This window comes from Thermobia domestica, chromosome 2 (genome assembly GCF_964235325.1).
Source record: "Thermobia domestica chromosome 2, izTheDome1.hap1.1, whole genome shotgun sequence".
NCBI classification, from domain to species: domain Eukaryota; kingdom Metazoa; phylum Arthropoda; class Insecta; order Zygentoma; family Lepismatidae; genus Thermobia; species Thermobia domestica.
Window position 1 is genome coordinate 285445017 of NC_137455.1, and position 13078 is coordinate 285458094.

Below are 13078 nucleotides of genomic sequence, written 5' to 3' on the forward strand. Positions count from 1 at the left end.
GCTAACCTCGACATCTAGATGCCTTCTTCTCTATCCGCAACCGAAGACACACCATGCAGTAATGATAGGAACTCACGGATATACGTAAATAGTAAGAAGGTATAAACGTTTTCATATATAATTTTATTTAAAGACTAGAGAAAAGAATTTTCAGTCGATAATTCATATAACCATGAAAAGTTCAGTGATTATTTCTTGCTGATCATGGGAAATGCATAATGAAAAAAAATGTGGGTGTGCACAAACTATTCCACTCGCTACTCAATAATGGAATTATCTTAGAAAAAAATAGTTAATCCAAGTACCATTTTCGTGTTCAGAACGAAACGAAAAAAAACTTCAATAGATTATATTCGTCTATTTGCGACATTCGTCTTCTTAAAAATTACTGAGCGATGGTACCACATAGGCCAGAAACCTTTTCTCTCATCACAACATAGATTAGCTAGAAACTTTGTCTGAGATATATATTCCATTTCATAATGTTCTTGTTTCACCAGTATTTTCAAGATTGATCTGTGTATGTCGTCTTCATAACTTAACCTAAAAGTTAAATCAGAGGAAGTTATCATGATGATTATCGTTTTCTAATTTACATGAAATAATTCGAATATAATTAACTCTTATGGCACAGAGCATAAAATCATTTTTATGGCCTGTTACATGTTGCCCGTACTCCGTATGTTGGTAGTATTTTGTGTACAATGTACGTTTTGCATTTTCAATACAATATAACGGCCGTACGCGTACCCGACACGGCACTCGTCCGTCTTGCATTGAAGAGAAGTGCATCATTGTCCATACAACCAACAAATATTAACTCTAACATTATTCTGTTTTCCCTTCTTCCTATTTGATCTCGTCAATGACACTTTGATAAAATGGCTTCCATACAAAGCCGTGAGCATGTGGATGCTGATGATATTATAGATAGCTTGGTGATTTGTCAGGATCTGACATAAGTGACATTGAAGTAGAAGGAGATGAAGATCCAGACTTTCAGTTAGGATGGAATAAGGGGGAAAGTGACGGAAGTTCTTTGTTAGGTGATGAGAATTCCGTGTTACAGAATGATCCACGTGCAAGTTCATCACATAGTAATATACAAGGGAGTGACACAAAGTGGTCGTCTCGTGTTGACCAACCGTGTTTGCCTGTTTCCGAAGAAACTGTAGTGTTTAATGTTGCTCCTGATTCTTCATGTACTCCATTAGATTGTTTCTCTCTTCTTTGGAGCAGATATGTTCAAACATTTGGAATCGGAAACGGGTCGTTATGCTGCTGAACAAATTGAGTTGCTGCGTCGTCAAGGAAAGTTGAAACCATGTTCTATGTGGCGGAAATGGGTTAGAATAAAACTTTATGAACTGTGTCTCTTCTTTGCAATTATTCTCCATATGTATTGTTCAGGTACCGAAATCAGAAGGTTATTGGTCGAAACAGCCATTTTTCCTGATGTTTTTTACAAGAAGATTGATTACACGCAACAGGTTTATATCAGTTTCATTTAAATGACAAATCAAAGTTTGTAAGTGTAGATAAACCTAAACGTGACGCGCTCTTCAAAGTAAGGCCATAATAGATTTTTAAAAAAGTAGAAGTTTCAAACCAGGACGAAATATACAATTGATGAAGGTATTTTCCCCTTTCACGGACGTATTCTGTTTCAAATGTACATGAAAAACATGGTATAAAGTTGCAGATTTCATGTGATGCTGACACGGGGTATGTTCTCAAGTGTGACGTTTACACTGGATCCGCAGACAACGTAGAAAACAGGAAATATTATTGTATAATTACTCATAATACATTTCAGCATATTGGGGATTTTTTGTATTAAGATCATGCTTGTAAGTGTTGGCTAATAAAATGCCATTAATAAACATTTTATGTAAAAGCTATTTATAGTTACGAGAAGGTAAAGGTACTTTCTTTCCAAAGCAACTACAAACACTTTCATGGGTTGAAAAAAGTAAGAGAACATATGGGGCTAAAACACCAAAAAGCCCTCGTCCCTACAGCCATAACATAACATTAAAGGCCAGTCCTCCGAGACAGAATACGAACAACGTACGTCGCATGGGCATAGTGACATAAGTGTTGATAATAGATACTGAAATAGAGTATTTACGATTTTCTGTGAAAATAATTTTTTCCTAATGACCTATATAAAGTATACCAAGAATAAAGAAACTTAATATTTACTTGAAACGCATTGGAAATCAGAATTAGCCTAGGAGAGACGAGGAATATTTCAGCGCAGAGGTTGAGCCAAATAAGAGAATCATTTGCTACGCATTTATAGTGAGAAATAACACTATAAACGTCTGTTCAATTTTGAATTTTGTAATATGTTACACTAATTTACAATTCAGAGAAAAAGGAATTCCTAACTGCTGTTTCGTATTAGCTATTAGTGGCGTCATAAGCGGTAACCTCTAGAACTATTTTGTACATGGAGCGCGTTACGGGACGATAGCGTCAAAATCGCTCTGAATGCTTACTGTTAAAATAACTAGGAAAGGTTGTTATCCAAAGGAGTCAAGAGAATGGATCTAATACTCCGTTTTTGTATAAGTTCCCTGCTTTATGTTACATAGCTGTAAATCCGATATATACCAAGATTCATTTTCGAAGGTCGAAAACAAGGGAAATTGAAAAAGATAAGTGTAATTTACTTGATTAGTGATTTGAATGGGAAAGTGTTATTTAGATATTGCGAAATATCGAGTTTGAAGTGCTTCTGAATTAATGTCAAATTGAAAGTGGTTTGAATAGAATTTCGAGTCAATTTGTTAAAGTATCCTGTTACATTTGATATTAATGGTACAGATTATACTTTCACTAAGTTTGAATTATTTATTTGTTCGTGTGGCACTTCAAATATATTTCTATTACTGACCAGCATAATTGGAATTTTTGTATGGCGAATAGAATGTAGTGTATCTGACCTATTTGTAACATTTTCTTTATTTAATTAATGACTGTAGTATAAAGCCCTTCGGGCAATTTGTAAGGCAAAATTTAATTAACTAGATATGTGCTTGTTTATGTTTCAGATTTTCGACGTATTTAATTTTATCTATAAACTGATATTTCATTCCAATGATATAGTTTCTCTGATACAACCTTTGCTAAACCTGTATTTATATTGGAAGATTGCAATAATATGATAGAGCTTATGAACGTATTATTGAGGTATTTGGTTCGATCCTATTACGAGAAATTTCTGATTTCATGCGGTACCACACGATGTAACCCCTTTATTATAATTAAAAACTTCAGCTATACTCACTGACGATACTGATGACTAAGTTTTTATTTACTAGGTACGTTACAACTTGTTGTTTGCGTAAGAGTCTGGTGTTTTTATTATTCTAAATCTATCCTACAGTTGCCAGAAACGTGAATATCTTCTTATATCTGTAAACATATATTTTCCTTACTTCATTGAATGTCATGCATGCAGTAAATAAAGGACCAGAGCTGTGAGTACATTTACTGAATCGTGTGTGTGTGTGTGTGTGTGTAAGACAAAATGTTTGTGCACTTCAGGCATTATTCAGTCGGCTTTATCCGTTACGTCTGCTAGTCGCTCTTCCATATTCTCAAAAGCAAATATCATGGATATTTGAGTCGGTTGAATGTTGCGAGAAGCATGAGATTGAAATTTTGTTTTAACCATCGCTCTGTGCTTACAAACTGCAAACACTCGACAGACCAGCTTTTAAACTATTGTGCAAGTTAGTTACCAAAAGCTCAGATTTAGATATTTTCCTAAAACTAAATACATATAAATTACTTACGCAAAGGATGTAATAGGAGATGAGAACTGATGTTTTATACAATTCCTCATAAATAGGTTATGTTTGAACATAAATTAAACCCAACATTTTCCAATTGACAAAATAAAGATTAGTTAGGTAGAAAGTAAAGGAGGGAGAAAGAAAGATTATCTGAAATGGAAGGAATGAGAACTAACTTTAGATATGCCTGGTGCTTGTTCATGTTGTAATTTTCTAGCATGAGAGAAAGTTCTTTTCTAAAGAGGCTTTCATAAACTTTTTAACAAGTACGAGTTTCTCTACCTCCAACATATTTGGAACCCTCCTACGATTATATAGTGCTTCTCGCCTCTTCCAAAGCCTTTTCAATATTAGCAGCGGCAATTTCAGCAACTTGCTCCTTCGTAGCATTATTATCTAAGATTTCAAGGTCACAAATCCACTTTACATCTAGAGGCGTGAACAATTTCCTCCCTAAATAAAGTTCACTCGGGGTCTACCAGTCAGACTACTTTGACTCGCGTTTATGGTAAATTGTACTTGATCTAATAATTGGACCCATTTCCTTTGACATTTATTAACGTAAGATTTCAAAATAGCCTTTACAGTACTAATTCTTCTTACTGGAAGGATTATAAGGAGAGGTTTTAATTTACTTTACACATACACTATGTAGAAAGTGCTTGAAGTATTCCCTAGAGAAATAACTAGCTCCGTCGTGGATAACCTTGTTACAAAATCCATATCAATAATATAATTTATTCAATTTTTCACAGACTAGCTTACAAGTTATATTTCTAAGAGGTTCTAAAAAATAAGCTGCATCCATAATAACTAATATCTAGTTATAACCATAACTAGTAGGCCATCTACCCGCTACGTCCAAATACCAAAAGTTATTGGGCTGAGTCTTAACAGGAGCATAATATTTTCCGACTAATTTTGTATTCCTATCTCTGCATCGCTGACATACTTCACACCGTTTCACATAATCCCGAATCTCTTCTATCATTCCCGGCCAGTTAAATCTGGTAGCTATCTTATTAACAGTTTTATAAAATCCTTGGTGATAGCCACCTACAATTTGATCGTTTAAATATTCAATAATAGTACCTCGTAAATTTTCAGGAACAACAGCTCTAAGTCCCCCATTAACCTTTCCTTTTGTTTCCTTTATTAAAACCTTGTCCTTTAATAGGTAACCATCAACATGTTCCCTCCTCTCTATCTTCTCTATTATCTCTCTTAATCTAGGATCATCTCGCTGCTGTTGAGCCAATGGTTTACTTAACGAAGGTAATTGCTAGAAGTTGGCATATTTTACGAAAACGTGTTTTCCATCATATGATTGAAGTTCTAGCATAGAATCCTCAACAGACTCATAATCTAAATAGTTGTACATCCTATTAAAAAACAGCGATTTGGTTAGCCTTACTGCGCAAATGGACTATCTTAAACTGAAATTTACTTAGGGTCTAAATTAGAGTCCCATACTTTTTGTCTTTTGTAATTATGCAATAACCACTTCAAGGACCTATTGTCACGGTATACTGTAAAAGAAAAATGTAAAAACATTTCAAATTTATTAAAAGCCATAGTCTATGCATTCATTTGAAGTTCGTATATATTCTTACTCCAGTGAGCCTCAGGAATCATTTTTGAATAGAAATACACAGGACGCAATAACCCATCTTCAGTATATTGACTGAGTATACAGGTATAGGTTTTCATTGTAGAATTGATATGCAGGACAGAGCTACTATTAAAATCAGGCACCTTTAATAGAATATAATTAGCGAAAGCTTCCTTTGTCTTCTCCAAAATTCTGTCTTCCTGTTCCCCCCACCTAAGGGCTGTTTTCTAGATCTTAATTTATTCAAAGGATTCACTAACTCTCCATAATTGGGTATAAGCCTTTTGTAATAATTGCCTATTGTTTGTGACAAAGCTCGTCTATTTTTAGACCGTGGGATGTCATTAATAGCTTGCATTCGATCCTTATCGATAAACATATTGCCCCACAAAATACGAAACTCAAATACTTCATATTACTTTGGGAAAGGCTCGTCTTCTTTGGAGATACTGTGATACCCCATTGTCTTAACATATCTAACCTTGCTCAAGGATTTGCTTTTGTTTCTCTAAGTCATTTGTATGTATTAGAAGATCATCATAATGTATATCAAAATATTCTCCTACAATGCCTTTAAACAATTTCTGCATCATACTGCTTAATATAAATATACTCTTTATAAACCCAATTAGCAAACATCTATGCCTAAGTATTCTGCGTGAAGTCGCAAAAGTGGTATAGATCTTGCTATCATCCGTGAGTCGACATTGATTAAAAGCTGATTTTACATCGAGTTTATATATAATTTTATGTTTCCCTAGATTTGCAAAACAAGTATCAACCTGAAGACTCGGTAAAGCATTTATAATAACCCTGGAATTAAGATCACCGTAATTAATAACAAGTCGTTTAGATTTATCCTTGTTAACTACAAGGAAGCAAGCCAATACGATAAGAGAAGTATCAACCTCTTCAACCACACCAACTTCTTTCAATTAATTCATCAGCATAATTTTCGAGTTAGGCAAATTTATCTTTTGGCCACTGATACGGCTGTTTGACACAAGGGGATTTATCCCTTATCTGAATTTGATATCTAAAATTTTTCACTTCTCCCAATCTATCCGTTATTACATCAGCATAACTATTCATAAGGTTTATAACATATTCATTTAAACTAGGAAACTGTTTATGTAATTCACGTAAAATAATTATATTATCATTTCCCGAATCATGCTGGTTGGCATCAGAGCATGATTGACCTTTGGCTTCATGTCCCTTCGGTTGTAGCGCAGGTTGCTCCAGCTGATGATTAGGTAACTCTCAGGGTGACTCTGTTTCAAAAATCCTACGCTGCTTCTGACACCCTGTAGACCAACGCTGATTTTCGGAACGCCTCGCTGAATTATGCCCTGGCAGATGCGATAAACTATGTATTGTAGTAAAATTCTGTACGCAAATTGGGATGTTTGAACTAGACACCTTGAAGTTACTCGAAATCCCGTCCGGCGTATCCGAACTGGACGCCGCTCCACCGAAATATTCTTGGAAGAGCTGCCGTATGACTCGTCGTGGTTCTGCTTGGCTCCCATAGTTCTGCTCCGTGCAAATTGCCTCGACTTCTTTGGAATCGCACCCTGCGACTGCATACATTGACTGCGAACCATTAGACACAGCACGAAGTTGACCAATCTCGTGACCATTCATAGGTTGGCAATGCATAAGGCCTGTATCCCCTCTTCCCCCAAGTCCAAGGTGGCGTGGTGGACTGGGATCCGATAAGGAGACCCTACAAGTAGAAACATTACTCGACAGAAAACGATTATTCGGTAATGGCATAACTAATAATTTTGCAGTTAAATTCTCACTCGGTATAGTAAGCTTCTTGGCATTATAGTCATAGATAACAGGATGTCTCAGAAAAAATGATTATCCAGCAACAATTCAAAATCATCAGTTGGGACAACATAAAAGTACTCCGAAATCCGTTTATTTTGGATCAAGAAGTATAGTTCCACAGATATTGTAATGTTAACATTATTTTCCCTAAGACATTAGATTGTAATTGAAGCTCCGAAACCTTTAGTGAACACCTTTTAATAAGATTATCAAAACAACTCTCACTTATAAAGCTCACGGACGAGGCTGTGTCTATTATTGCACGTTTCATCAAACCACACAATTTAACATACGCAAAAACCATATGTGAATATTCGTCACTACTTACATTACAATGGAAGTTTTTATTTATTATTGATTGATCGCAGTAGCTACATAAAATTCAGAATTACATTTAAAACATCTACGCGCATTCTTTCTTTATTTGCAGAATTACTCAGGAAAGCTCTACTTTGATTCTTTGGCAAATCTTCTTTACCTAATGCAGAAGAAACCTAATTCGGATTGTTAAATTGAATACTAGGGTAAAGCAAATTACTAGTAGGGCGCAACTGTTGATTTATTTTCACAAAATTCATAGTATACCTTTTATGTGAATCATAAAGATCTACAATTTACGTAACTCTGTCAATGTGTTGGGTATCCCGTTACGTAGATATAGCGTATGTATTTCTGGGACAACTAAATTACAAATTAGACTGACAAAAGAAGCTTCGTCAAGAGTGATTCCCAAGACATTCGAAATAGATTGTTTTTCATGTGCAAATTGCGTGAACGACAGCATTGAATTCATAACGCGATATAGTTTTTGTTGTGTAAATGTACAACGCGCAATGGTAGAAATAAATTTGGCAAATAATCGGGAACAAATATCTTTCCACCCAGTGGTGGTCCCTAAAAGACATAACAGTTCACCTTTGGCACTGCTTTGACTAGCCATTAATACCGCCTCTGACGGAATAGCTTGCCTTTCCATCATATCATGAATCCCCCTAGGAATTCAAATATGTCACTGTTCATGCCATCAACGAGTGGCAATTGATTTATTTGTAATTGAATGGTACTATATAATGCCCTCGATAAATCTTTATTAAATTCAAATTTTATATCTGGCCTATTGATAGTTACGATTGAAGATTCAACGTGATTACTGTCAGTTAAATTTATTAAATCTCCTATCCGAGAACTAGTATTACGCATTCTACTATAGATCCCCACTTCACCCGGTGCACATGCTTGAATAATTAATGGTTTTAAAGGATAAAATTCATCCAAAAAATTTAAACTTGAATTAGTGGACATATTATGATCTTCATTACACTCCATTATCGATAAATGTATTTTACCGGGACAAAATATTTTAGATTTTTAAAATATATAACTCAATCACCTAATATGATACTAACAACCATTTGACCTTGTTTGATTTCACTAGACAAATTTCCTGAGATACATGTATTGCAAGCTTGTACTTTTATGCCCAAGCTAAGCGAACACACAACACTGCGAAGGTAGTGTAAACCAGGTAACTTTAATATGTAGTACTCTAAGTTATGTCATAAAAACATTTAAGTAAAAGAACTAGAAGTGATACCGGGATAAGATATATATATATATATATATATATATATATATATATGCCGCAATCCGAGAGAAATCAAATAAATTGTTAAAACAATAACAACAATTTATTATAATTAACGTCTGTGGCTGCATGATTTTTTGTTAGTAACTAAGAAAAAATACATGCAAGCTAAGGCATTATCTCAACAGTCGAGCCCAACCGAAAACGCTCGATAATAATACGGTATATGTTAGTATTTGACAAGGCGAGCCTATGGCTCTGAAAACACACACACACACACACACACACACACACATATATATATATATATATATATATATATATATATATGTGTGTGTGTGTGTGTGTATGTGTGTGTGTGTGTGTGTTTGTTTCTTAATTTCCCCCAAGGATTATTACGCGATTTGGTCTGCTCACCGATTTTTAAATTTAATATATTTCCTGCTAATTAGCTAATTAATAAAATGGAATTCAATATATTATTAGTACGTAGTATTTAGAAAATAGACATAAGAGTACACATATGTATTATTTATAAGATTCCAAGAACTAACTATAAGTAATCGAATCCAGAACCTTGCACGTCAAACCCAAGTACGTTACCAGTCTCCATTCACAGTAACAAATAGCCCTAAATTATTCTTTCCAATTATATAAAACGTTTTCTATTTCTATTTTCGTTTGTTGTGGGACTACTATTCAATAGTGATTAAATGGTATCGAACCTAAAACCCTTATCATTCAAATGCAAGACGTGACCCGTCACCTCTTGCAAATAATGTCTTACCATAAAATCATTCACGCAGTTGTAAATTGTACCCGTTTTAAACAAGCCTTTTAGTGTATTGAAACGACTAATAAATACGAGCAGAAAGTAACTCTCACACTCTCTAATAATCGCGATTAAATAGAGCAAAGCATTAACGAATAAATATTAGTGATTCTCCCATATACCCACTTTTTATAGTGATTTTTCTTTTTTGTCTACACTATTATATATCTTTTTAAGCAGTTATAAAACCATTAGTTTTGAGTCTTAAATAAACGCAAATAGCATTTATAATGATAACTATATTATATAATTTAAATTATTTTTCATTTTTTTAAACATGTTTCAACAAGAATTCTAAGTTACGAACGCTCATTTTGACTCAAAACCCTGATTCCGTACTTTCCCTTAGTATTACCTGTTTTACACTACAACGAGACATTCGTAGCAACCGGGCAGCTAGGTGCCGGCTTACGTAATCGCGCGAAGCACGCACGAGTTCCTTAGGAGACGTGGCTCTCTACGAACACAGATACAGCTGTCTACGTAACAGCTAGTGGTTCGGAACAAACAACTCTCATAGCCTCAGTGCCCAGAGCGAACTAAGAATAAACTATGATTGAAGATTTTCTCTCTTTTTTACTAATCAATAAATTTCGCTACAGTTTGTAAACAATAATATAATGAGATATGTATAGGAACTTCAGAAAGAAACAATTTGTATTTGGCAAGTACTCGTGAAAAGAGTAAGAATATTTTTCCCTTGGTTCATAAACTCCGTAGCACAGTTATTTTGATTTTTAAGTTGTTGTTGCACAAAGAATATTAAGTAATATACTATCGTGTTAAATAATTATGTCACGGTAGTTTGCATGTAGTAAGTAGTAAATGGCCTATCTATGCAATATATTTTAAAATAATAGTTCAGTAGTAATGCCTCGTATAGTTTCTTCAGAGATTCCAAAATCCTCCGCTTTATTTAAAGCTCATTGTGCGCCATTTTCACTTTGATATCTATTTCTCGCTATGAGGTTTATAGAAAAACAGTAATCTTTTGATATATTGTATTATGATAATGTGTTAATATTTTGAAATGATGAGCTAAATCACGTGTTGCACAAGTTCGCAGAAAAAAATGCTTCAAATAAACACGTTCTCATCTTTATTGATTTAACAGTTAAGCTTTTAAGACAGAGAAATACTATCCAATTCTTTAAAATATTATATCAACCTTATTTCTATACTTATCCTCATCCTGTATTCTTCAACAGATGAAAAACAACTAATAATTTTCACTAAATAAAATAAAATTATTTTCCTTCACGTATTAGAGCAACGTGTGTGTGGAGATTCAGAATTTCGATGTGCTTCCGGACAATGCATTGCAAATAATACTGTGTGCGACGGGGAGAAAAGCTGCCGTGATAACAGTGATGAAAATAGTGCCTTGTGTGGTAAGTAGATTATCTATTATTTTTTAGAGTTACAATTAAAATACAAATTAAAAATATTCAAAAATCATTGTTTTTTATCAATAATATACTTCTTCCTTGGATGAAAAGTTAAAATCTAGGCTGCTGTATATTGCAGAAAACTTATCATACTACTATTTAATAAGCTATTACTAATATACTGTACCTAGGGGTAATACAAATCTAGAATTCACATTTTTGAAGCGAGAGTCAACGACGTTTGTACTAATCAACTACATCGTCATTCTGCCGTTAAATGGACGATAACTCGCATAAAATTATTATATTTTGATGAAACTTGTTATGTCTCTTTCTTCTACCTAAAGAAGCAACCCTAATATTTGAGGTTGTATTGCAACAAGTGTAAAGGGATGAAGGAGGTGAAGTCCATTCATCGCACTTCGTACTTTCATACGAGCACACTAGGATAAATATTAAATAGTATATAGTTTTAAATAATCTGCTGAGAAACAGTAATTGCTACTGTCAGCATAGCTTTTTCAATACGCTTCTTTTGTTCTTGGAGCTCAAATTTTCCCTCCGGTTAGTCTACTCAGACCAGAAATAATATATATTTATTACTAATTTCGGATTCAATATTTATATCTATTGAACAAAAATTGTAAGATTGCAGGTTACACTTTATTTATTTATTTATTTATTTATTTTTGAATATATTCAGAGTCACAAGAACAAATACAAACTCTAACCCTAACTGAAGTAGTAGAAAATCAATAATATCTAGTTTCCATATCAATCTCTATGGAGCAAAGCGATAGGAAACATCACGAGCAGCGATATTTTTAGAATCGATTCATTGTCCCGAGATTGGTTCCATATCCTCCGCTAATCACCTCTTGAAGGCGGAAGTGGTTAAGACCAATTATTTCAGATTTTAGTTTTGATCACCATAGCTCAAAAGTTGTATGAATATAATCAAAAATAAACTAGTCACTGAGCAAAGCTCACGAATTTAATATTATAAAATCAATATCTTCTGACAATCTGTCACAAGATATTAGTTGCATAACATTAAATTAGTTTGCTTTGCTCAGCAATCATTTTATTTTAAATTATATTATATAACAATGAAAACCGGTATAATGGTAATTTCACAGATAGTAAGAGGTTCATCTGACGCTAAACGGTGCTTTAGAATCGGCTCGCAAGAAAGATACCATTAGTATTCATCTATTCAAATCTGAAGTTTCTAAAAATTTATTATTATCTCTGGGATTACTATTGATCTCTATAAAGAAAAAACTGTAATAAGAGACGATGAACAATTGTTTACATGTATTTGATAAAGGAGGAATGTGTTTTATCATAATATGATTGAGCGTGAGATGAAAGGTTTCCATCGTCACAGTATCCCTCTACTGCAGCGAAAAGAATTACAATCCACATAAATTGGAAGTTTCCCGTTCCTTGACAACTAAGAAGCGAAACATAATTGTTGTCGATCATATGCTTCATAACGTTTAAAAAGATACGTATTAGGATATATATATATATATATATATATATATATATATATATATATATATATATATATATATATATATATATATATATATATATATATATAGGGATTTTAAAACATCACTGGCCACATTTGGGAGGTGATTCCCGACACCAAGATAAGACAAAAAGTATAGACCAAACTGGGTGCACAAATGCTTCCTTTCGGAGTTACAGGCTGCCGAAAATATGAAAAAATGAACTATAGAGTTCCATTGCTTCAAAATTATCGGACCTACCGTAGTCTGGTCAAAACTGCACTTAGGAACTATTATGTGCGGTATTCAAAATACATGTTTCGGAATCCTTATGTGCTCACGGTACTAATGTAATTATACTCCGATTATCATCTACCGGCACTTTCCGGACTGGGTATTTTATTAATCTTGATATTTTTGGAGGGTTTGTAGTTGTAACACATAAGGTATTTTAATGATGAAAAATACTGTTTCAATGTCAGAGAATGTCATAAGT

The 13078-nt window shown here is 33.8% G+C and overlaps 1 protein-coding gene across 1 annotated transcript in view; it reads left to right on the plus strand.

The window, feature by feature from the left end:
- LOC145678538 (uncharacterized) overlaps positions 1 to 13078 on the plus strand; it is a gene marked incomplete in the record, with an annotated part of 652003 nt that overhangs the window by 96270 nt on the left and 542655 nt on the right. Inside the window, 1 exon segment of the mRNA XM_081748800.1 lies at positions 10943 to 11018. Within this exon segment, the coding sequence (XP_081604926.1) occupies positions 10943 to 11018 (76 nt within the window).